This window comes from Accipiter gentilis, chromosome 2 (genome assembly GCF_929443795.1).
Source record: "Accipiter gentilis chromosome 2, bAccGen1.1, whole genome shotgun sequence".
Classification (NCBI taxonomy): domain Eukaryota; kingdom Metazoa; phylum Chordata; class Aves; order Accipitriformes; family Accipitridae; genus Astur; species Astur gentilis.
The window spans coordinates 46,321,518-46,346,558 of record NC_064881.1 but is presented as its reverse complement, the minus strand read 5'-3'; the positions used below and the strand labels follow the sequence as shown (position 1 = coordinate 46,346,558).

Sequence of the window (25,041 nt, the reverse complement as noted above, 5' to 3'; positions counted from 1 at the left end):
TCAATTCTTTGCAGACTGAGGTATTTAGGGGTACAGAGTAAAGAATAAAGCAAATCTTGCATTTCCATTCAGGCTCAATAAGAGTGGAAAATGAAGTTTTGTGCCTCTTCCTGTCTGTCTGAAAAAACTAGCAAAACTACATAAAACAAAACAGTTGGGGACTGAACATTTCTGGGTAAACAAATTTGGAAGAAAAAAAAAAAAAAAGAGAAAGAGAAACCCTTTTTGTGTACGTAATGTAAAACAAGTTATTTTGCTCATTTTTTATATCTGCTAAAACCAGCCCTGATGCAATATGTTGAAAACCTCCCTGTTTTTCTCAGCCCATAGATAAAAAATGTCTTGAGTAGTGACTTGCAACAGGAACCTCATCTGTTGCAAACACTTTGAGCCTTCCTTATTTCTCAGAGAGGAAGTATGTGGCCTGTTTGGCAAATGCTGCTCTACATGACAGCGTGAACTTCACAACACACTCATTCGACCGGCTGCTCCTTGACTTGATCAGCTAAACCTTGCTGGCAGCATAAGAGCAGTATTATGACTACGGCTTTTTTCAGAAATACTGCAACCTGGAATATCATGCCTAGCATTTAAAGGTAATCATTGCTCTGATACATTTTAGATTATCTGCATACGGGACCAAATGTTTCAATTTTATTTATATAAACGGGAGTTCTATTTCATTCACAATGACAGTACTCAGACCATGGATTTCAAGTACCACCAAAGGTAGAAATAGAAAAGGCTGCCTTGATCCTTTTCATAAGGAATGGTACTAAAGATAGAAGGGACAAGGAGTATTTTTACTGAAAGCTCACAGTAAGATAGGTGCATAGGACCTTATGCTGAAGCAAACTGCATTTTGCTATAACCCAAAATACAAGCCCACAGATTAGTGGGCTTTTTATTCGACGTGATAGAAATTCGCATAATGTGGTATTTCTGTGTTGTTTCATAGTTGCATGTTTCTGTGAATTACCTTGATTACAGCATTACATTGTTCTTTCTCAGTGCAAAGGTACAAGTGCCTCAAAGCTGAAAGGATGTTTATTTTGATTAATGACAAAGTAAGGGAAATTCACCAAAAAATATACAGCTGCTGAAATCTAAGCTGCTTTTTTTCCCACATGAAAAATAGCAGGATGCCTGTGCTTTCATTTTCAAGCTAAATGGGATTCAGACATTACCTGTGAACCTTATTGAGAATTAAATTCTGAGACCTTGGCTGTATAGGTGTGAATGTCAGGTAACAAAAATAAAATAAGGCATAGCATCTCAGGAATGATGAATGTCCTAATTTTACTAGTCTACAGTATTCCTTGCAGAGGGGCTTTACTCAGGTGCTTATCTTGCCTTTTTATTTCTTTTACTACTTTAATTTCTTTATATTTACTAATTTTCAAACATTTTAAATATAACTTTGAAAAAGTTCTTACAAAGTGACAGAGGTTCCTATGCACCATGTTATTTAACTGCTCCAGAAGCTCATTTTCTCAGAGAACAGATTCTGCGGGAGGAAAATATTGCTACATGTGCTGCACACAGGAACGGAAGGTGCAAATTGTACCACGGGTTTTTGGGACCTACCATGTAGGTCAGTGAGATCCAGGTCTTGGCAGGTGAAGAGTTCGTTTCTGCTGAGAGCTCTGCCACTGATAAATAGGACACAAAGCAGGACTGGGGCTGTAGATGTTTCCTCACCTTCCTTTTGGCAGCAAAAATAAAGCATTAAAGATCACTAAATCCCACTAGTTATGCGTTTGCAAACAGCTATGGCTGCAGCAACTGGCTTTCCTTAAACAGCACGTGCCCAGGTGGAAAGGGGACAGGAGGCAGGACCAAAGCTTAGAAGACTGCAAACGTGATCTTAATGGTTAAAATCAAATTTCTGCACAAGCCCGAGGAGGTGGCCTGGGAGTGGGGAAAACTGCAGGTAGAGTTTGGTTTGCAGCTCGGCAGCACAGTGGTTTCTCCGAGCTGAATAGCAGCTGCGCTCTTCCATGCGGGGCTTTGGGTTGATAAGACAAAGTGAGCTTAGAGTCTATTACCTCTCCTTAATGCTTCCCAAATCACCCTCAGTGAACAATTTTCTTTGGATCTGGCATAATTATCTGCTTCTGCGACAGAGGGATTCCACCTCTACTCGTATTCCAAACTCTGTCACCAAGTTTAAGTGAGATGCAGTGCCTGGAGCAGATTCGCCATTTCAAAAGAATATCATCTCTAAAACTGTTATTGTTCCGCTATTGACTTAAATGATAAAAAATCGGCTCAGCCACAAGATGCTCTACAGTTTCCTGTAAGTCTATTTTTACGGAGTATCTCAAAATTTCAGAAAACCACCATGCAGTTTATCATATAGTGATACAATGGATTTGTATTGCACTGCCAATACTCGATGCAAGCACAAGCTACTTAGGCCATTAAGCTCTAGCATGCACTGGAGCATCGTGTGCACTCTTGTTTTAGAAATACCCCAGATACCAATTCATACACTGTTACTCTAAAACCAGTGATATGCCATTGCCAGTGATGAAGTAGAAACAATCTTTTGCACCCCCCCTGTCCCATTTCAAACAAAACTTCCAGTTTCTTCCATTTCCATCCTGTTTTCAAATGTCTGAGAGTTGAGCCATACCTCAGGGCATTCACTCCACCATCACTGACTGGACTACAGGCACCTTTACTCTGCCCAAACGTATAATGACAAGTGGCCTTAGTGGTAAAACCTAGTCTGATATCTGTCATTTTCCTTTTAATCACTTCGGATAAGTGACTGAACAGCAGGGGTCACAGCTTTCCATTCGCTTATTTTCATTGAACACTTCTGCCACGAGTCTAGAGAACATCTTGAACTCTCAGTCCCTTTCAAGACTTTATGCTGTCACTAGCGGTAATTAATGGCAGTAAAACAGCGTGGAAAATATAATGAGACACAGCAAACTGTCACGCCAGTGACATCAAAGTCCAAAACGTCATTGCTCTTCACTGTTACTATGAGTACTTAATAACATTTGTATTTTCCATAAGTCAGATTCTTCCACATTTAAAGTAGCAGCACTGAGCTGCACGCTCTCTCCTGTTGACTTCAGAGGTCCTTTGAGAAGAACAATGATTAGTATGGCAGAAGTGAGCCAGGCCAGTTTGGGATGTGCTCTGCAAAAATACAAAGTAGGCACGTGCCCGTTGTCCGGTACTTAACCCGTCTGGACTAGACAGCAAGAGGTTTAATTACAAACCATATATGAGCAAACCTTCAAAAACACTTCAGGTATTTTTAAAGCAATGTTTAGAGTATAGAGCCCTAAATACCATCTAGGAATATGAAGGCGTCTTGCTCAAATGTGCCGTGCTTTTAGAAAGTTTGTAAGTGTGAGGTAAAGTTTTCAGAAGTCTTTCCATCACGTACAAATGCTACATATCACTTTCCAGAGTGACTCAGGCACACCTGAAAATTGTATCCCCTGTGTCTTAAGAGTAGGAAAAAAGCCCTTGAAAGCACTTTGTTACAAGTCTGCCAGTAGGATGACTTGCTCTCCTGGCCCTCAAATACCAACACCCAGAATAAAGGGGTATATAGAGGTAGGACTCTATTATTTTTATTTTTCCATACTTTTTGTGACACAAAATTCAGGTACTGTTCTTATCTAAATAACAATTGCATGTCTTAAAGTTATAGATGGGCATAAGATATTTACACTGCCATGCTTGGAATTCCACAAAATTTTAGGTAACTGCAGCTTGCTTACTATACACTTAGCCAGATTCGAACTGCCCTTTTCAAGCACTGCAAAAATGCAGCTATTACAGCACAGAGATCAGCGGAGGTAACCTGTACAGGTATTTATCTCAATTCTCTGGCTGATTTTTTCAGCCCTGTTGAGCTCTCTATTGCCATGCCCAGGAAATTTTGATGGCTAATTTGAAGATGAGCCAGGAACATCTATAATATCTGTAGCCAAAGTACTGGCTGCACTATTCCTATGAGTATACCTCTTATTCTTGATGGGATATAACTGAGAAAAATGTTGAAGAAATTAAAATTGGTTCTCGTGAAAAAATATTCATAGCTAGTTCAGGAAATTATAATCTTGCAAGTAGACAGTGCCTGCCAAAATGAATTCTGATTTCAGTTTTAGAAACTTAGATGCATTTAAATGGAGAATGATTTTGTGTTTTCTATGAAGAGAGACCCTTTTATTCAAACATGAATACCCAAATAGTTTATTTAAATTTAAAGCTACTTTTTTATTCAGCTTCTAGACTTCTTACATCAGGCAATGAAACAGTTTCTTGTTCTTGCAAAAGCAGATTTCAGACACTTGTCAGAAAGACGCTGGCACAGCTGCATCCTACAGATGTGCCACAAGCTAGTTCCTGAGTGCAGACAGTGAAAGGGTAATGCGCCATTTGGCCCGTGAAATAGAGACTTCTAGCAAAAAGCCTTTGGGAACAAGGACTAAGAAGCTTGAAATCAGATGAGGTAGAGTCAAACTGTGCATTACCATCTGTTTTAGCACTGATTTACTTGCATTTGATAAGAGATGAATTCTTTTCCTTTTGAACGACATTTTATTCTGTAGGGTGTCTTCCTGAACTCGCTGTATGACATCAAAATTTATGGTATTAAGCCATGCACTCAATTCTGCCGATCTTATTCCAAAAGACAATATAGTAATAAAGTCTCACTGATTCAGCAGTACCACTTCTCAAGTTAGACACCTCTCCAGCTAAAACCGTCAGGCTCTAGCCTGTTGTAAGTAAAGAGCAGCATACCAAAGGCAGTAATCATCTTTGAAATAATTAAGCTAGAAAAGACTGAAAGATGCAGAATACCTCCATGATGCTGCTAGAGCTCCTGTTATCATTTTCACAGGGCAACTGTCAGAAATATATTTTTTAAAAATAATTACCTATCAGCAAGTGGTGTTGAGTTATTTTGCTTTAATGTACAATTTCAAACATATATAGCTTATTCTCCTCTGCCTTTGAAAATATACCCTAGCATGAGACACCTTTGACATCCAAAGGGTTTTTCTCTCTGTCCCCTGTCAGGTAGAATTAGGATGGGTGCAATAAAGCCATGAGAAGGAACTGTCCCTCTCACAATATTTAGTTCCACAATTGTCTGATACTGTTTCCTGTACATCCACCAAGACTTTTTAAGACAAGTATCTGAAGAATTTGCACCACTGACTTTATGTAGGGGGAGTGTTTTGAGATCAAACATTTTGAGGCAAGGTGTTACTTAAGAAAAAAAAAAAAAAAAAAAAAAGAGAGGAAAAACAACATTGCCCACATTCACTGAGGGCGCAACGGCATCAGAAAAAAACCTACACTGAACAACGTTCTTAGAGTCCAGCAATAAAGGGACATAACATACACACAGCGCCGAAAAGATACATCAATCTAATTAATTTCTTTGTAGCTTAGAAACTCCAAATGCTGAAAAGAACATTTTGTATATGAAATGACTGTACGGGCACGGCTTTGCTGTGACTTCCTATTGTGCTGAGGTTCTGGTAATGGAAACTTTTACTACATTGCGTTCTTCTGAGCAACTTCCCTAGCTGTGGTTTTCTGCTATTCCCCTGATAAAAGCACCAAGTGGTGAGAGTTTAGCAAGTATGTAAAACTCTCACATGAATTTGACACAAGAGTTCTCAAAAGCAAAACTGTATAAAACTGGAGACACCCAAACTAGGTCATTTCTCATCTGTTGGCACAGCAGGTGTTATTCTGATGTTTAATTTCAACGTCTCCTTTGATTTAGTTCTGAAGAGCTTTGACGGAATTAGAGAGTGCAATGGGAAATACTGTAAAAACGCCGAGAGCCTCCGAAGAAACAAATGTGCCAAGCCAAACGGGTAAGCACTCATTTAATATCTTTCAAGAGAAAAAGATGTTCCGAATATATGGCACATTCATCCATGTGTCTTCCTGTAAAAGCAGGCAAGTGCATGACTGCTGTGGGAGAAGGAGGGCATCCTCTAGACAGTGCTTATTTTTAGGTACGTTCTAGCTCATTTTCCAAGAAGTACTTTAATTAAAAAGCCCAAATGTTAAAACCATTATTTGCTGGTCCTCCTTGAAAGATGTTCCTTCCAATTCAAAAAGCACTGAAGCACTATTTCAGAAACCAGAAATAGTGTATTATTTTGATGTATTAGCATGTGATATTTTATAAAAAATTGTTCTTGAAATTTGGGATTGCTTCATTTAAGGTTAAAAACCTTTATGATGCTATGCTTGCACTGAACCTGAAATCCACTGTTAGGCAGTCACATTAAAAGTAGCGCACAGACAACTTGTCACCAGGTTTATCAGTAAAGGTTATACAGAAATACACATTTCACAGGCCAAACTGCCAAAAGGGGATCTAACATATCTGCCTTATGCATCCACACATGAAAAAATCAGGTTGCAAAGTACCCCCCCATATGCTGGTAGAGGTCATGCATCTGAGGGGAAAAGCTAGAGGGATTCAGTGACCTGCTACTCCCAAACTGCAAGTAGGTGGAGAGTTAGTACAGCCTCAGCTCTCGTGCTGCAATACGAAGAGCTGCAATAAATCACTCCCCTTAGGTGAGGAAGAGAAAAATGTTTTGTTTTTTTTGTTTTGCGCTTTAGTTTTGGTTTGGTTTGTTTTTTTTAAGGGGGAAAGCCTTCATCAAAATTTTGGGGGTTTCCATGAAAGATGGTCCAGTTGGGCTGCTAATTATTATAAGGATAGGGAATCCGCCTGGTTTCATTAGTGCTGGAAGGAAACCCAGCCCTGGTTTTAGCATGGCCAAGAACTGATACGGACAGCTGTGTAGCCGTAGGTCCTAATAAAGCAGAGGCCAAATACTATTAACGGCTACTCAGAGGCCCATAACATGAACTGACAATTTCTTTTTTTTTACAAAGAAGAATATTTTATGTTGATATTCCCAACAACTGCTGTCATGAATACCATAACCATCAAAACAGAGACACGCGTGCACTCAGAGCAGGACCTTGCTGATGAGTAAGGGAGTGAGGGGTCGCTGCCATGGCTGTGACCAGGTTTGTATTGCTCCTGCACATGCTAAAAAGTCAGGATTTAGCAGGGCTAAAACCAAGTGCATCCCTTCAAGTGACGTAAATAGAACACACCCCTACAAGATAACTCGGCAAACATCGATAGCACAGCAATTGCAAGGGGAAATTACCCATTTAGGAACTCAGGGCTCGATCTACTTGCACTCTCCTACGTGTCTAGCACATCTAGAAAGGTGCTTTGTCAGATCCTGCCTGACCTGCTGCTGCCACCTGGGGAGGGAACAAGTCTCCCATAGCTGCACTGGCATCTGCCAAGGCCACAGGGATGTCTCAGACACTCGCACAGCTGAAATTGCACCGGATACCTATGTCTAAGCACCCAAAGGCAGCTTTTTTGGCCACAAAAATGGTCAGAGGGATGGAACGCCTCTCCTATGAGGACAAGCTTCAGAGAGTTGGGGTTGATCAGCCTGGAGAGGAGAAAGCTCCAGGGAGGCCTTATTGCGGCCTTTCAGTATTTAACGGGGGCTTAAAGAAAGATGGGGACAGACTTTTTAGTAGGGACAGCTGTGATAGGACAAGGGGCAATGGTTTTAAACTAAAAGAGGGTAGATTCAGACTAGATATAAGGAAAAAAATTTTTATGGTGAGGGCAGTGAAACACTGAAGCAGCTTGCCCAGAGAGCTGGTAGATGCCCCATCCCTGGAAATACTAAAGGTCAGGTTGGACGGGGCTCTGAGCAACCTGATCTAGTTGAAGATGTCCCTGCTCATTGCAGGGGGGTTGGACTAGATGAATTTTAAAGGTCCCTTCCAACCCAACAGCTTGCATAGTTCTTTGGCTCTGACTCTTAGTCTGGATCAGACCAGCATCTTTCATAATGGCCTAGATGTTGCTAATTAAAGTTGGGAATACGGACATCGGTACTGTCATCCAAATCCAATGAAAACAGACTTTTGAAAAGGAACTTGGTACTAAAAGCATATATTGGGGTTAATACAGTGAGTTTGCATCTATTTTTCTTCCTGAGCAGATCAAAATCCAAATCACATCACCTAACACAGAAGATTTCCCTGAGGCCAGGAACAGCCACCTTTGATTTAAGTGAGGTAGAGGATCCAATCTACGGACTTAGAACAGTCCAAATAGTTATTAGGAAAAGTAGGTTCTACACGGGCTCATTTAAGTGAGACCGAATAAAATGAAGGACTGAAACAAAAGTGAAAAGAAGGGAAAGAATTTCCAACAAGAAGTGGGAAGAAAACAGATAAGTAGAGTCTGCAGATTTGCTCTGCAGCGTGAATGTGTTCGTCAGAGCCCTATAATACCCTCATGCTGCCTCAGAGCTGCACTGAAAGCAAATCCTTCTGCTTTCCTCACCTCCAGTGCATCAGTCTTGGTCCTAGGAAAGGGAGCAGTGCATAAGCTGCATTTTCCAAGGAGACATTTGGACTCCAAATATGACTGCACTCCATCCGAAAGCCCACAGTATGGGCATCCCTGGTGTAACCTAGGTACTGATAAAGGAGTAGCTACAGCAGCAAGGGATCGTCAGGGTTTGTGAGCCCACCCCCTCCTCTTTCCTCCCTTGCGACCCCGAATCAAGGGTTAATCCTTACTGAGCCGCACCTGCATAACTCTCAGTTCCCAAGCTGGCTGGTTTAGATCTAATTTGGGTATGTCAGTGTGACTCTGCAGCCACACCTTACGGCTGCTGTACAGACAGCCTCCCAGACACACACGAGTGCCCTCCTTTACCCTCTCTGGTACACGCCGTGCCGTAAATCTTATTCTCTCTGCTGGACAGTAAAGCTGGGATGATGCAGGGAGCTGAGCTCTTTCCCACTCCAGACATGGAGCACACTGGTGCACAGCACAGCGTTTTTTGAGGATGATGAGCTGGATCTGGATGCCTTGCCTATGCTCTCCTTTCTTTCTTACTAGTGCTTCGTAGTCTGTTCACAATGAATAATTTGAAGCATGCAGTATTCAGTCTCACAGTTTGCAAGATATCCAGGGATGCAGACATCTAAAACTAGCATGTATTTCATATTCATTTTCTACTCCCAAAAAACCCCCACCAGAATTAACACCTGATTCAGTGGAAAGGACTGTGCTTCGATCTTTCCACTCTTAACTTTTGAGTTGTTCCATTTCAGACGTAACCTACACGCGCACTGCGGAGGAGAGGTTGTGTTAGAAAAACTCAGGCAGATCTTCTTTTTTCTTTTACAACTTAAAAATGTGGGGAGCTCATCAGATCAAATCTATTAGATCACTGTGAAATTTAGGTGTGGAGAAACAGTGTCATTTGTTTAGTCCCTGTTTCGAGGCTTTTGAGTTTGAAAGAAGCTAGTATGGGTTCTGTAAAATGTTGTAGAGTGCAGTGGAGTACTTCACATGACCAAAAAACCCAATGAGGTTTGATTTAAATACCAATTAAAATGAGGTCTTTTTTGTGGAGTAGGAGTGTTGAAAGTTTTTGAGTAGTACAAAACCCCTTTACTTTCACTCTAATATCAGTACATGTAGTTTAAGAGGTAACGTTTGCATGGATGTGGCAGTGAACACTATGATTAATTCCTTCCTTTTCAGAACTACAAATTAACATGCAAAATTGAAACAAAAACGAATATAAAGATGAAAGTGTAAGCAAAGTAACACAGATATTGCTAGAGTAAACTCATGTACCCTGCCATGCATAACAAAATGCAAACCACCAGTACGCAAGGAAGAACAGAAAAGTGCAGAAAAGCACTTGTTTTCCACCCTTTCAGTATGGAAACAAAACATTTATAAATAAACAGCATAAGTTTAAAAAAAACATTGCTAAAGGCATTGTCATTAAGCTAAAAAAGTGACATTCCATGTAGAACTGCTGTCTAACAATCTGCAATGAGAAATTAGGTGACGGCATTTTATCCTCATTTCTACAGTTCTTATAACGTGCCTTCTGGCATATATTTCTTGTAGTCCTGGGTAAAGATTTTGCTTTGTTGAAAAAGACTCAGCACCAATACTTAGGTCGTGTTAGCCTCAGGTACTAAGCAGTTTCATAGACAGAGAAGCCATCTCTTAATTTTTAGTGCAGAACAGAGAAGCGATCAAAGGGATGCTCAGCACAGAGTTTCTTCAGTATAGTTGAACTAATTGTATAATAAGTTACAGCAGACTAATCACAGCGGCTGGCTGATTAATATGAAGGTACTGGACTAGTCCTGTTTAATTCAGTGACACTAAACAACTAAGAAAACCATGGCAATACTAATACTAAACACAACGTCAAACTAATCAATGCCTGTTCCAGACTCCACATCTATGCATCCATAAGAATGCTCACTAGTTGTATTATGGGGCTACTTGAATGGGCAAAGGCTAGCAACACTAAAAATGCTTACAGTCAGTTTGAATATTAAGGTAAAACAACCCACTACTTTGCATAACACAAGTCCCTATAAGATAACAACAAAGAGATACTCAAAATTAACTGAGAAAACACTGCTTTTTATTTTCTTTAAATCACAGATGTGGAATATTCTCCTCAAAACTTATATTCTTATCACTGCTGTAAGGATAACAAGTGTAAAATCTCTCCTCTTGAAAACATTTATTTTCTGCAGGCTTGCATGTTTCCTTCAGCCTTTCACTGTTATCACTGTGAGTTATTTGTAAGGCCCTGGGACACAGATGCTGAAAACACAGTCAGTCTCAGCATTCATTCAGGATGCTGTTTCTAGGTTTCCCTAAAAAAAAATCTTCCTTAAAGACAAATTGGTGAGGAATCTATATTAAACAAGAAAATCTAACGAGATACAGAAGTGTGTCTATCTGGGTAATTTCTTTCACTCTCCCCCGAACTCACTCCCATTTTTGCCCACGTTGAGCTGAACAGAGTGGGCAGGTGTGGCGATCAAACCACCTCTGCTAACAAGCTGCTAGACGGTATTACTAAGGAACGGACCGCTGATCCTGCTGGAGGCAGAGGGAAAGCTTTGTCTCCCCGTGTGCTGGTGGAGAGGGAAGGGACCCACTTCCAGGAGAAACGCAGGGACTGCATCGCACAATCCGTCTTGCCAGGACTTCTGTCAAAGAGCTCAAAACACCCAGCATGACACATTTCTGAATCTCCCACCTGTCAGCATTTGTGGGGCACCACGGATTCCTGCTGGATGAGGAGCTCTTGAACGTTTGATAGTCCCAGTCTCATGCAAAGTGCCTCCTCCATCCTTCAGAAACCCAGGACACTCAGCACGTGTCCTACACAGCGCTGCAAGGCCCATGTAAAAGGTCTTATTATCTCCTTACTGATGTAAAAGGTCTTCTTATCTCCTTACTGACCTCGCTTCTGGAAACTGCAGCTGTACAATGATTTAATTGTAAACACCCATGTGGCCTCTGTTCTTTAATTGAAGATAAGGGCATCACGTGCGACCTCTAGTGCAGTTTCCACACAAGTGGGGAGAACGAAGTGCTCTGGCTGTTCATCAAGCTAATTTTAAAAAGTGATGGGAAATGGGCAATAATGGCCAAACTCTCATTGCCCTTGATCTAAACTAGTTTCATACCTTTGGAAAGTATCAGTGGCGTTAAATGATGGAACAATTCAATATGCATCTTCCTTTCCCTAAATGTAATGCATTAGCTTGGCTCAAAATTGTAGCTGGAGGCATTCAGAGACAGTATCATTAATCGAACGGGGTTACTTCCTAATACTATAAATACTTACTAATTTTGCTAGTTTCAAACTGAGTATGTCCTTTAAATATGGTAATTACTAGAAAAAGTGGCCTAAATTTAGTTGCCTACAATTAACCAATTGACTTTTTTCATTTCTAATATCTTGACATTCTTCTTATAAAGTTATAGGCTCATCCTTAGCTCTTTATGTTTACCAAGCGACATTTCAGTGAGATTTTTTTTCCCATTTGACCTACTATGTAATTTGTGACATATAATGAGAAATCCATTTCTGCTTCAGAACTCTATCTTGTTGTTGAGTGACATTTTCTTTCTTCTTTAACAGGTCAGGAGAGTGATTTCCTTGCTGTCCTCTATGACTATCCTTCAGCGGACATAAGCCAACCTATATTTCACGTAGGGGAAAAACTACGTGTGCTATCAGAGTAAGTTGATTCATTTTTCTAAAATTAGGTTTTGTTAAAATTGATGCAAAGCTCTGTTTTATGCATCCAGCCCAAACTGGATGCAGTTCAGCAAAATGAACTGAGTTTAGAATTTGCAAGGAATTTGCTTAGCCATGGTGTAAATTTCCCTATAGTTTAAGGATGTGGGATTTCAGATTGCTCTTTGATCCCTGTATTCCTCTGACATGGTTTCCGAAGCTGGATTCAAACTCTTCTAAAGTAGGACTCAACCCAGAATTCTGCTTTGAAAAATTCTTCTGAGAAAGTATCCCCCCCACACACATGTTAGTGGAAAACAGAGTAAGAGCAAAAATAGTTTGAATCACATAGAAAAGGAAAATTATTCTGAATTTCTGTATGTCAGGTGTGTTTCTCATTTTCTTTCTCACCCTCTTTATATAAAAACTCCTTGACGATTAGGTCTTAGAATTTTACCCTAGATTTAAGGTAACACTAACAAAAATTTTTAAAAAGTACCTTTTTTTTTTTCTTAAGTTTTTAAATTGATTTTGCATTTTCTTAGTGGCGAAAAAAAGTCAAAGATTTCCTAGCCAGTTCCACTCAAAAATGTATGAGCCCCAGAAGGAAGCAGGCTTAAGAGTGCTAGTTCTGACTGTCTTAAAGCATAGTGCAAATATTGCCACACACAAGAGTGAGCACTCTTCTTGAAAAATGGAAGCTAGAAGCCCTGAAATTCTTTTATACACAGCTTGTATTGGCTCACAGTGACCTCCTAGAATTTACTTAGCCCCACAGCCACTGTTTACACTGCTTAAACAGAAATGAAAGATTTCATTTTTGCGGCTGGTGGAGCAGATGGATTCAAGGGGAGACCAGGCACATTCAGAGAAAAGAAAGTCCCTGAGGATTTCTAAATTCATTTAAAAAAATTATCTACCTAAAGCAGTCAGAGCATCATATAGTTGGCGGACAGAAGTACTCGAGAGATGTATCACAGACAATTGATGAATTATCGGACTTTTCTGCAGGCCACCACGACCTACAATGGCCTTTGTCAGCAACAACATACGGGGCTATGCAGAATTTTTGGTCTGACCCCGAATGGCTGCAGTTAAGTTCTGCTGAAAGTGCTTTCCCTGCCTTCCTGAACCTAGAGGTCACAAGGCTCAGGCAATACCACTAGAAGAATTTTCTGCTGATGGAGAGCTTCCCCAAACCAGGGGAATTCTTCTCTGGTAACTTCTAGCCGTTTAAACCTTTCTGCAGTTTGTGTAACACACACGACACGGTACAACAATTGCTTGAGCTTGGAAATTCCAGCTTAAAGCCTCACTCCCAGCTTCCAACACCTACGAGCCCTCACAACACCGCATAACTACATATGCCTGTATCAATGGGAATTATAAGTGTGGTGTATCATATGCATGTATGTGCTGCATAGTATGACCTACTGGACAAACAACGTCTAAAAGAACTAGGCTTCTGTAGCAGCAGTATTTATCACGTTTGGCTGTTGTGCAGTGATCAAGAGCTTCTCCTAATAGTAAATAAGAGCCCAAGCAAGCCTTGATAGGAACTTTCCTCCTCCTCTTTTGAATCAGCTTGTTCACAGAAGACAAGACACTCCCGTGCTCTATGCAAGGCACAGCGTCCTAATGACGGACCTGTTCTTCCCTACTGGGGTACGTGCCGACGTTTATATGAACCGTTTGCCTGCAGATTCTTGCCGCACATAAGCTGTAGGTATAAACCTTTTCTCAAGTCATTCAAAGCAGCAAAATGCAGTGGAAGAGAAGAGTAGGACGGCAGGCACGACCAGAGCACAAGCGATGAGGAGTCACCATGGAGAAGCCAGCATGAGCGGGCAGCACATAGTGCTTTTATATCGGCGGCTTTTCAGCCTTCTGCCAAAGTTAGTATGTGTAGAGGCAATCAGCCCCACCAATTCTGCCAGGACCATGATGTATGGAATGCCCATAGAAAATATAACTCCTCACAGATGTTTGTGACTGCTCTGGGTTGTCAGGATAAGTACCACTGGCACAGTTTCTCACTCTCCACACTTGTCAGGCACCTTTCATTACCAGATGAACAACTGAATTTAGCTGGCAGCAGTCAAACCAGATGTCCTCCAATGATCCCCCCAATCTACCTAGTTTGTGTGGCTCCTGCCCAAGGAGAGATGTGCTGCTTTGGGACTTTTAATCATCACAGAGATTTTTCAGGGTTAGTAATATTACATTTGGGAGGGAGGGAGATGCTGAATCTCTCAAGGGTTTTTTTTTGTTATTGCAACTTTTGGTTCTGTCTGGGAGAGTTGCAGGGAAAAAAAAAAAACAACCCAAAATAACCTGAACTTCCTATAGATAATTTCATGTCATCTGGAAACCCACAAACAAAACTTGAGGGGCCCTGAAATTTCCAGCTCTGAGCAGCAGACACTTCCCTTTTTCCCTCAGCATATACATTCTGGACCATGGTCCCAGTGGTTATAACTCAGGAGGTTTAACCTAAGTGTTTTCAGCTTAGCTCATTTGACGTACATTGAGACTCTGGTCTGCAATCCGGGCATTATTTGGGAGCATTTATATGAACATCCACAAAACCAGCATTCAAATACAAGACACAGTATTATTTAGATGCAAACTCTTAAAGGAAAAGGTGGAGAGAACCCATCAATCATCAGCATCCTTACAGTAACCACTAAAGCTCCGCAGCATCCTGGTGAAAATTCTTGTTACCCTGCCCTTCCTAAGGGATTCAAAAGCCAAAGCCAGCATTCAGCATCACAGCAAGAACCTCAAATATATCAGTGAAAAAAAGATACATCTATTCACCTAGTTTCAGCTATGAGGTCTTTTTTATTTGAGTCTGGTCAGCAACTTACTGAAGAAAAGGAAAAGAGCAAATGATGAACGAGGTTCTTTTAGACTGAAAACCTGTTCCAGGCAGGCAGGTTCCATTTGCTGAGTATCTCTACCCTGATGTTATAGGAGTAACTGCAGGCCTGTCCAGACACAGCATACTCAGCCATAAGCTGAATATCTTGGATACCAGTACAAGTCTAGCTGTGGGAAGGCAGAGCACAGCATGGTTTAACCACTGAGTATTTACCCTTCTTCTTTTAACTACAGAAAAAATATTTTATTACTTACGTAATTTAAATGGAACAAATGTAGTTTATTTCTGTGTCCAAATTTAATCCTGATGTAGGTTTAGAAATGGAACTACTCTAAATGAAACAAACTTGGGCCCCTTTCTGAATACGTAGATTCAGGAACACAGACAGAAGGTTACAGGCTACTCTGTATGTCTCAACTCGCTTCCAAAATGAGGACAAGCTCTGAAAGTATATCTGAAAATATCCCTTCTCTTACTTTCACAGTGAAGGAGGCTGGTGGAGAGTCCATTCCCTTACAACAGGTCGAGAAAACTATATTCCAGGAAAATATGTAGCGAAGGTTTACCATGGGTAAGTAAATGCATTTCCTATAGCCTTTCACCACTACATTTCTACATATACTGCCCTGATTACTTACTCAGGGTCATAATCAAAACAATGCCAACAGTGACTAGGGAGACAGAAATTTTATTTATTGACAGTCTAAAATAGGTCCTTTGAAATCTGAGAATATCATATCCACATCTAAGTTTAGATTATATGAAAAGGAAAATCCTAGTTTTAAATGTTGTAAAGGGTCAAAACCCCCTCAAATGTCATATAAGATATTTAAAATACTTCTGTTTCATGGAATGATCTCTAATTTTAAGACATTGATAAAGAGACCCTATTTAGCAAGATTTTTTAATATTTACAGAGAGTAAACGTTAAGCTAGAGTTGCTCATGAAAAACAGACCATAAAGAACAAATAGAAAGGCTAGTAAGTCTTACAAGAATATAAACTCTCACACTGGAAGAGCTAAGGAAGGTTCAGAGGTTTCTTGTTGCCCTAGACACCAGTCAGGAAAAAAACATTAAAGCACACACTTAAAACTTTTCTGGCAAACATTTTAACACCTGTTTAATTTTAAGCATATGAACTGTGAACTTCACTGAGACATATACAAGTGCCTAAATTTTAATATGCTTTTACATCCTCCTGAAACAGAGATGCTTTCCCAAAGACAGGGCACAGATATGGTAATGGAAGCTACTGTCTGAAGCTTCCCCAAGACCATTTTGCTGATAGCAGACTGGATCAAACACACGAGAACAACTTTAAAATGAAATGCCAGTAACTGCTACACCAGCCGAGCAAGCTCAGTTACGTAGGCAGACACTACCTTTGGCGAAATACAGGAGTGCACCAAGCTATGATGAAAATTAGTAGGACTAATTCCACTTTCCCTTATCCACAAAGCAAATTGACTTAAATGGCAGGACTGTTCCCTAGCATAAGCAGAATAATTGTATTTTATTTTGCATTTGTTTATGATACAATAAAATACAATTTAGAGTTTACAAAAGTGGTTTAAATGAAAAAGAGGGATTTAACAAATGGCACAGATATGCCATCAATATACCACATGGATATGTCCCCAACAATTCCAATCAAGGCCACTTGAAAGGTTGTGTTTTCTTAATAAGTCCAAACCTTATTCACTCTTCTCTTAGTCTCACAAAAGTTAATGGAACTCAAAAAGAGCGAGTTTTTCTCCATAAACTGGGGAAGTATGCCTGGACATAGTTGAGAGAATAAATACAGAAAGCCACAGTGTTATTTTTGCAGTCACTTTTCCTGGCTAATGCTGCACTTTCACGGCCACATGCTGATCTCTGTTTCACTGGTGTCCAAATTTCAGAATTTGTTTTTTCCTGCTTCACAGCTGGTTATTTGAAGGGCTGGGAAGAGAAAAAGCAGAGGAACTTCTACAGCTACCCAACACCAAGGTCGGCTCCTTCATGATCAGAGAGAGTGAAACTAGGAAAGGTGAGAAAATATGATTTTTCCCCCCTTGATCTCAGGCATTAACAGTTTTACAGCTCTTTAATTCACTCCCTGTCCTGCTCCATATGGATCAGTCTGAAACCAGAAAATGTATGTAATGGGAAGGCAAAGGCACCCAGTGCAGCATGCCAGTCTTCACCAGTCACCTACGTTATGAGCGGTGCTGGAAAAAGGGTTAGCGATGGGCATGGAAAGTTCCACAGGCATCAGCACAAACAAGGCACAGTTGTTTAAACACTATTATTTACTTTGGTCGCATGCAAAGCTTATTAGGCAGTGGGATTTTTCAAATGGAGGAAAAGTCACAGCTTTGCCGCGGTCCACAAAAGATTGCCCGAAGAAGCTATAAAATGCACACCAAGCAGCGGGGGTGGCTGATAAGTGCATTGACTATATAAACAGGTTGTCCTTTTATTTACTTTTTAAAAATGAGATGCCTTCAATTTTATTTTCTTTCACAGCAAATCTTTTGCTACATGGGAATCGTAGTATACACACTTTATACTTTTATTCTCTTCAATGGAAACACATCTCCCATTGTGCAATGTGTTATCTTCCCTTTTTCTGAAGCACCAGGACACATCCTAGTATCATGATACTACAGTTCGAAAGGAATAATAAATCATCTACTCTGACTTCTTGCATACCACAGGCTAATTAGTTTCATAATACCTATATTAAATTCAAAGAAATTTAGGATCAACATTGGGTCCTTACCAACTAAACGCTGCACAATAATTTTAAACAAAGAAACAGGAAAATCCAAGTTGTCATCTCCTGCCAGGACTGCATTATCAGGTATCAGCTACTGCATTGTTGGGATGACTGTTTTATGACTAAATCAGCATACCAGCACATAAATCTGGTCCCCCTCTTCAGAGGAAGGCAAACAGCTTCTGTAAAGGCCTATTTCCTTTACATCATTTAAAAAAATCCCATACCAGTGAAAATAAAGGAAAAACACACCAGAAATCTAAATTCAATCAAAATCTCAGGCCCTGATGTTGGGCCCTTTATTCCCTTTGTTATACTTAAGTATATATAAAGTATACTATGTAAGTGGAAATTAGGATGGCCACTCAGTTTTTTTCAGATCTTCCTGGGACCTTTTGGATCATGGCACCGCATTTTACAGATACTCTGGTTGCAGTCACTGCTATCCACCCAGAATTAGGGCCCTACTTTGGTGTAATTAGTTCTCCTCTTCCTCCAGGGTTATATTCCTTGTCGGTGCGGCACAGGCAAGTGAAACATTACAGGATCTTCCGCCTTCCAAATAACTGGTATTACATCTCTCCACGGCAAACCTTTCAGTGCCTTGAAGACCTTGTGAATCACTACTCAGGTAAAAAGAACCGCAGAATAAACATATTTTCCACTGGCAACTCTAAAACTATCTATCAAAGGTCCAGAACAAGAAGTTTCGCCTATATCCGAGACTTCTAACTACTGCCACAGAACAAATAATGGAAAAACTTTTGGGTTATATCTTTTATTTTATTTTTGATCCTAAATATAAATACGCTACCCTTAACAGTACAACTGAAAGCAACCCAAGAACTCAGCTAAATAAAGACAGATAGGGGTCTGCCCGTATCGGTATATGATATTGTATGGCCATATCAATAATACTTTTTGGTCCAAACGCTAGCGTCTAGCACTTCCTAGACAACTTTCAAATACAGTTTGGAGGTTAGCACAGGCCAGCGATGGCCAGCCCTTCCCAGAGTGCAGCTAAACTCAAAGTTTGGGTGTACAAAAATGTTAAGCTGTACAGATGCAAGTCATGGTTCTGGGTCCCAAGGCCAGAGTTCAACTCCTGGCTCACTTTGTTTACCAGCATGGACACGTCTGCCATTTATTTATTTACCGTAGAGACAGATAGCACCAGGACATGCAAGATTAGGTTCTGCAATCACGTTTCTGTTAGGAACCACTACACTAACACAACCTTATCTGCAGCAGAAAATTCTCAGAAATGTTGATAGTTTCTTCCCTATTGCTTTAGAAGAGTATGGCTGGATTTTATCAGCAGAAGTTATCTCAAGGGGCTCAAGCTGTTAGCTCAAATCTAGATTCAGCTGTCATTTTGACTAGTATCAGTCCAGCAGATGACACCTGTTGCAGGGATAGTTTTCTAGATTTATGGCAATTTAACCTGTGTCAGAGAGATAACTTGACAAACGATACAATTAAGTGGCTGCAGTTACCATGCACTAAAATGAGAACATTTTAAAATGAGGAAGGAAGATTGCAATAAGTTAATTGCATAAAAGTTACAAGAGAACCATAGGTTCTGTGCTTTAATTAGTAATGGGTACTCTGTAATTTTAAAAGTGTAAAGCTACCATATCTGCATTTCTCATAGGTAAATGAAAAAAATTGTTGGCCAAAGAGTACTCTGATAAACTGGCGAGAAAAGCCATATTCACATTCAAAACATGCAAAAGAAACTTTCAAGTCCAATGATATAAACAGAGGAGTGAGAATTTGGAGAGGATTTTTTTTTTTTAATAAACATTTCAGTTAGCTGAGGCCTTTCTCCATTTAGAAAGAAGCAAACAGTCGAAGCCTAAAATTCAAGGAGGGGGGGGGGGGGGTGTGTGTGTGTGTGAACATAAAACTTGTAACAATTAATTTTTTTACTTGAGTTCTAGATGTCAGAAGACACATAGTGAGATTTAGCTCTCCTCCTTCCCCCATGAGGAAGGGGGGAAGATGAGATGATCAACCATGAGATGATACAGAATCTCACCCTGAAATAAGGTTCAGAGTGGTAAAACACTAGCATTCAGCCACAATGTTCTCTACTTGGGTAGAAGAACGTATGCTATGTTCCTAGTGGAATAAAGAGAAGAGGATAGAGAGAAAGAACATAAATGAAAGTAACATGTGAACCTTGATTCATTCCATAGCCATGTTCCACAGCAGAATAGGTGCACGTACAACCCAATCTGAGTGGTTGCATCTTGCATCTATTTTACACTCTGTTTGCATGGCTGAGATGATGGGAGGCAAAAGCAGAACTCACTAAGGACTCAGACAACTCAGTTTTAAGTCCCTGCTCAGTCACAAACTTCCTTCTAGACTTCGGGCAAGTCACTTCGTCCTTCTGTGTCTCATTTCCTTACTTGTACTGTGGGAATTATACCCCTTGGTAAATAAAAGGCAAAGGTACGAGGAAAGGAAGAAGTTAAGCCTGTGTTAGTGTCCTTGCTGAGAATGCACAATTTATTGACTACTACTACTGTGTCCAGAACTGTTTATTTGAGCATGCATCAGAGAAGGAAAACAGTGAAGATAAAAGTGAGCAAAGATTAACCGTGTCTTCATTTCCCTGTTCAGAAGTTGCTGATGGTCTCTGCTGTGTCCTCACAACACCTTGTCTTACCCAGTGCACTAACAACAGCAGCGTAATGAATCAAGTTCCTCCTGTGGTGATGCGGAATAAAAACTTCAACTGGAGAAATATTCACAGGTACCACATAGAACACAGGCTGCCAAAACCAACAAGGGTTTTTTCCAGCCTTGTATGTACTTGTATCTACAACACAGAAGAAAAAGCCATTTCCTTCTCTTGAGACCAGTTTTAAAGAGTAGACAATTTTCAAAGCTGCTGACAGCAGGTCAACCCATGAAAACTGGATGTCCAGCTCTCTAACCGATCATCTTGGTCTAACTTTGAAAGGAAGTATAGTTAACATTCAACCATTTCTCCTATCCAGCTAAGAGTGTGGCCACATATGCGGTCCCTTTGGGCCTTATGAGTCCCCTCCACCAAGGGAACAGGAGTAAGAGCCAGGCCATAAAGCCTAGTCAGATCCACCATCAATGGCACACTGACGTGCAATGGCTTACAGGTGAGCCCTGAGAGTCAGAAACAGCTCCCCCTTGTTCACATGGTGGCCATCCAAGAAGCAGCTCAAGTGCAATGAACACATTATCCCAGAATAAACCGTTCCTGCTGTGTGCGTCTCAATACACAGCCCAGCTCGAGGTTCATGAGATTTCTAATATCATGACTGCGGGCTAGAGAAAGTAGGTCAGGTTTCAGAAGCTGGTGAAACAACCACCTTCAGAAACAAAAGCACATCTTACTTTTGAAGTGTAAATTTCCCTCCGCTACCCTTCCTTCACAAAGCATATTCATTTGCTTACAAATGCAAGAAAATTTTGTGCAGTATCAAGGCCTTTTTTCATACAGATTAAGAAGAAAGAGAGAAAGTGTACAGATGTTATTTCCTTTCCAGATGCTGAAAAATATTTAGATACTACTGTTGTACTGATTATTTCAGAAAATCGCTGAGTGACCTAAGTGTTTCATGATGTATGAGCTAGGCAATTTTTTATACAACAAAATTAACATCATTTGGTTTAACAATTGTTAATAATATATTAATATTATATTATACTAATAGTTCAAGTAGCTGAAACAGTAACAAAATTTTGTCCTTTTGAAGGCTGGAGGTGACTGAAGATACTGAAAGCACCCTGGCAGCAATGGATGATTCTTGTCTCAGCTATGGCCTGAGGGAAAGTATCGCTTCCTACCTCTCCTTAACAGGGGATGACAATGCTTCTTTTGCAAGTACCAGAAAGAAGAAAGCCCAATCTCTTATATACACAGGGTCCAAACGTAAGAGCACCCTTCACTTGCCACCGACATACTATGAAGACTAAATGTAAGACAACCAGGGGGAAAAAAAAAAAAAAAGCCTGAGGGGTTAGAAGGGAAATCCAGAACATTCTGTGGTCCTGCAGTCCTTCGACAGCTGAGACACACAAGCACACCAGCTGATGATCAAATGCTGGCAATGCTTCTGCATTTCCTCTTCTGAATGTTAACCAGAGACCTTCTTAAGGGTGCTATCTCAGCCATGGCATATGCTGAAAACGTCCCCAGTGCACCTGATATCAGAACCTGCTCACAAGCAAGATAAACTGAGAGAGACTCTAAGTCAAGAGCCAAGTGAGGCAGATGACTCTTCAGCAAGGTTGATGCCCACCATTGTACAAAGGTGACTACATAGGCAAGGGCTAACTACAGCTCAAGAACTTAAATTAAGTCTTCCTTTGGTATTCTCCACAAGGCTGAAAACCATCTTTACAGAACTTACCTACGTTGAGAAAAGGAGCCTTTGTCTTGTCCATACAGAATAATTCATTGTCATTGACAATGGATCAGAAAGTCGTCAATAACCCCAAGAAACTATCTAACATCTGGCATCCAATAAAGTGTCTAACATCTGGCATCCAAGAAACACCTGATTATAGTGACTCCATACTTCTGTCATTTTTGTCTTTTAGGGAAAAAACCTGAAATCACTGACTTCCCAAGTGGCATTTAATTCAACTGCTGGTAATGGCCTGCAAAGTCACAAAGTGGTCACAAAATTAAGAACAGGCTTAACTCGCTGAAAAAAGCAGTTCCTGCTTAGCCCTGAGCTGGGAGTACAGACATATCTAAAAGCATAACTCAGCTGCTCATATTCTAGCAGATACGCAACAGAGAACAAAGGGGTTTTTAAGTGAAAAGTAAAATGTGGTAATATCGTGCCTAACTGTAAAGGTAGGTAGGCTTGCAAAGGTGTGACCTTTTATGCGTAGAGAACCACATTTTAACCTCATCTCCTGAAGACACCCCCATATTTATGTATAATATTTATATTAATAGCAGCTTTTTAAAATAAATAAACTAAAAGAGCAAATCAGCAACACTGGATGTTAACGAGTTTTCTGATTTTTTTGTCTGAAGACAGTTATGTCAAATAGTAATGATGCATTTCATTGAATTGCTTCAAGATTTATAACTGGGTTATCTGAAATGTCACAAATTAGAGAATTTTTCCATATATATGTACCCTTTGCTAAGTGGCAAAGAGCAGTTAGCGTGGTCCTTTGAACCTGACGTGATTGCTTTCTAAATCAAATAGTCACTCACATCTGGGTGTGTAAAATACTGCAATCTATGTTCTCAAGCCAAGATCTTTTCAACCTAATATTCTGTCATACCATTTTGCACAGATTTGCGTAATGAAGGTTTGGAGACATAGGGAACTGGAGTTTTATATATACATATATATCTCCTCTCTGTAGATACCTCTTAGCACAAATCTGCGTGCTTTTTAGATCTTGTAACAGACCATTTGCACTAGCAAGAGAGATTCAGAGATCAAAGTAGTTCACAGCGTATTTAAACATATTTCAGAACTTAAAGGATGAATGTAATTTGACTGGTAAACATTGAACACCACAAAGCAAAATGAACTCAGGAACTCTAGGTGTTTGTATAATCTCATTACTGTTACTGATCATTAATATGTTATTGTGACTGCATTTTATCCAGTGAAATGTATATGGGGAGCATTACAGATTTCTAAGTCATGACTTCATTAAAATGATATCCAGTAGTTACTTCGTATTGCTTCTAGAAAATGGTAAAACTAGCGTGCAACTAGCACAAACACCCAGTCTTGCAGTGGACTGCAGAAGGTATCTTTGGCAGAACACAACTAAAGAATCCAAGAGCCCATGTAACTGGGCAGCACTTGGAACATGCTCTGTGGGAAGGGGATAAGATGTTCTGATGATGACAGGTTCGCACAATCACAGGCTGGTTTAGGTTGGAAGGGACGTCAGGAGGTCACCTGGTGCAACCCGCTTGCTCAAGCAAGGCCACCTAGACCTGGTTGCCCAGGACGATGTCCAGATGGCTTTGGACTATCTCCAGGGATGGAGACTCCACAACCTCCCTGGGAAACCTGTGTCAGCGCTCTGTCACCCTCACAGCAACAACATGAGAAGGTGACAAAAACTTAGGAATTGTGCCATCAGGGATAGCTGGATTTCACAGATGGTTATGGGGAAATTCTGTGAGGTCTGGCCATTTCTCACAAATAACTCAAAGACTATATTGGGGACCTTTTGGGAAGCATGATCTTGCAAGGGCTGACAGCACGGAGGTGAGTCTATATAAATCGGAGTCTATATAACCTAAGAAACAATATCAGAAATACCAAATTTGGATAAGGATGTAGCAAAAACTGTGACCAATGGAAAAAAGTAATCAGAGGTGGCTGGTTTGTTTGAGAGGGAATGAGGCTGGTAAAAGGGAAAGAGAAGGAGATGGGAAAAGGTGGAAGAAAGGGGATCTAAAGGGTAGCTAATCATAGGATCAGGGATATTTAGGGTCCCTGCACCTGACTAGTATTTTTCAGTAGGGCAATAAATCTGGTCTTCCCACCGTTGGCTGACCTGCTTCCACGGCCAGGAGGGACCTGGTGTCTTCCCTTGCACTGAGTGGAGGAAGCCTGGGAGGTCTCCTCCTGACTCCCACCAAAGAATGCCTGGAGGGGACACCTAACATCTGCCCTCGACAGCCTCCTACAAGAAATGGAGGCAATCCATACCATTGAACCACTCCTCTACTTCAAAGTTGCACTGGTAAATAAATCAATTAATCAAAAGATGAACTCAAACATCATGTTAATGCTCTTAAATGATTTAAAACAAGACCATAATCACCGAGACTACATTTTTCTAATCATACTACTAAAAGACGAAAAGTTATAAAAAGTCCCCATGACAGCTTTGCGTTGATTTTGTACAATCTTTTTTCAGATCTGTTCCAAACAAAATCTATTATAGGGCAGACATAGGAAACTCAAACGCATTTTGCTATTTCAGGTGCACATCTTCTTGTGGAGAAAGTTTCATACATCACACGTCTCTGCATGCTAAGAAACAGTATCATTCTTTTCTGCATGACAAAGACCCAAACAAGGAGCGCAAAACTAACATTTGCAGAAAAGCTATATTGCTTCATGGGATTTTCCCTCAGGAAAGTTGTATCTGGTATATATTCTCAGTTTCATGATTCTCAGTCTGTGGGCACCTCCTTTTTTTACAGTAAAATTAAAAGTACACAATGATTTTGATGTTTTGGAACAAAACCAAGATACA

At 40.4% G+C, this 25,041-nt stretch overlaps 2 protein-coding genes across 4 annotated transcripts in view; one reads left to right on the top strand and one right to left on the bottom strand.

Moving 5' to 3' along the window:
- TG (thyroglobulin) overlaps positions 1–25,041 on the bottom strand; it is a 158,922-nt gene that overhangs the window by 40,056 nt on the left and 93,825 nt on the right. The window lies entirely within an intron of this gene.
- On the top strand, positions 361–23,493 carry SLA (Src like adaptor). Of its 3 annotated transcripts, XM_049821958.1 has the most exons (9): positions 361–596; positions 4,312–4,483; positions 5,774–5,867; positions 12,048–12,147; positions 15,515–15,601; positions 16,958–17,061; positions 18,293–18,424; positions 20,425–20,557; positions 21,540–23,493. In XM_049821958.1, the coding sequence occupies exons 3-9, from the start codon at positions 5,807–5,809 to the stop codon at positions 21,757–21,759; spliced, it is 837 nt and encodes a 278-aa protein (XP_049677915.1). In that variant the 5' UTR covers positions 361–596; positions 4,312–4,483; positions 5,774–5,806; the 3' UTR covers positions 21,760–23,493. The 3 variants fall into 3 exon arrangements, with proteins under 3 accessions (XP_049677915.1, XP_049677907.1, XP_049677924.1); XM_049821950.1 differs by lacking the exon at positions 4,312–4,483; XM_049821967.1 differs by lacking the exons at positions 4,312–4,483; positions 18,293–18,424.

Coding starts and splice junctions, on each gene's coding strand:
- SLA (XM_049821950.1), top strand. CDS start 5,807: ATGGGAAATACTGTAAAAACGCCGAGAGCCTCCGAAGAAACAAATGTG. Junction 5,868..12,047: donor AAATGTGCCAAGCCAAACGG/GTAAGCACTCAT, acceptor CTTCTTTAACAG/GTCAGGAGAGTGATTTCCTT. Junction 15,602..16,957: donor GTAGCGAAGGTTTACCATGG/GTAAGTAAATGC, acceptor CCTGCTTCACAG/CTGGTTATTTGAAGGGCTGG.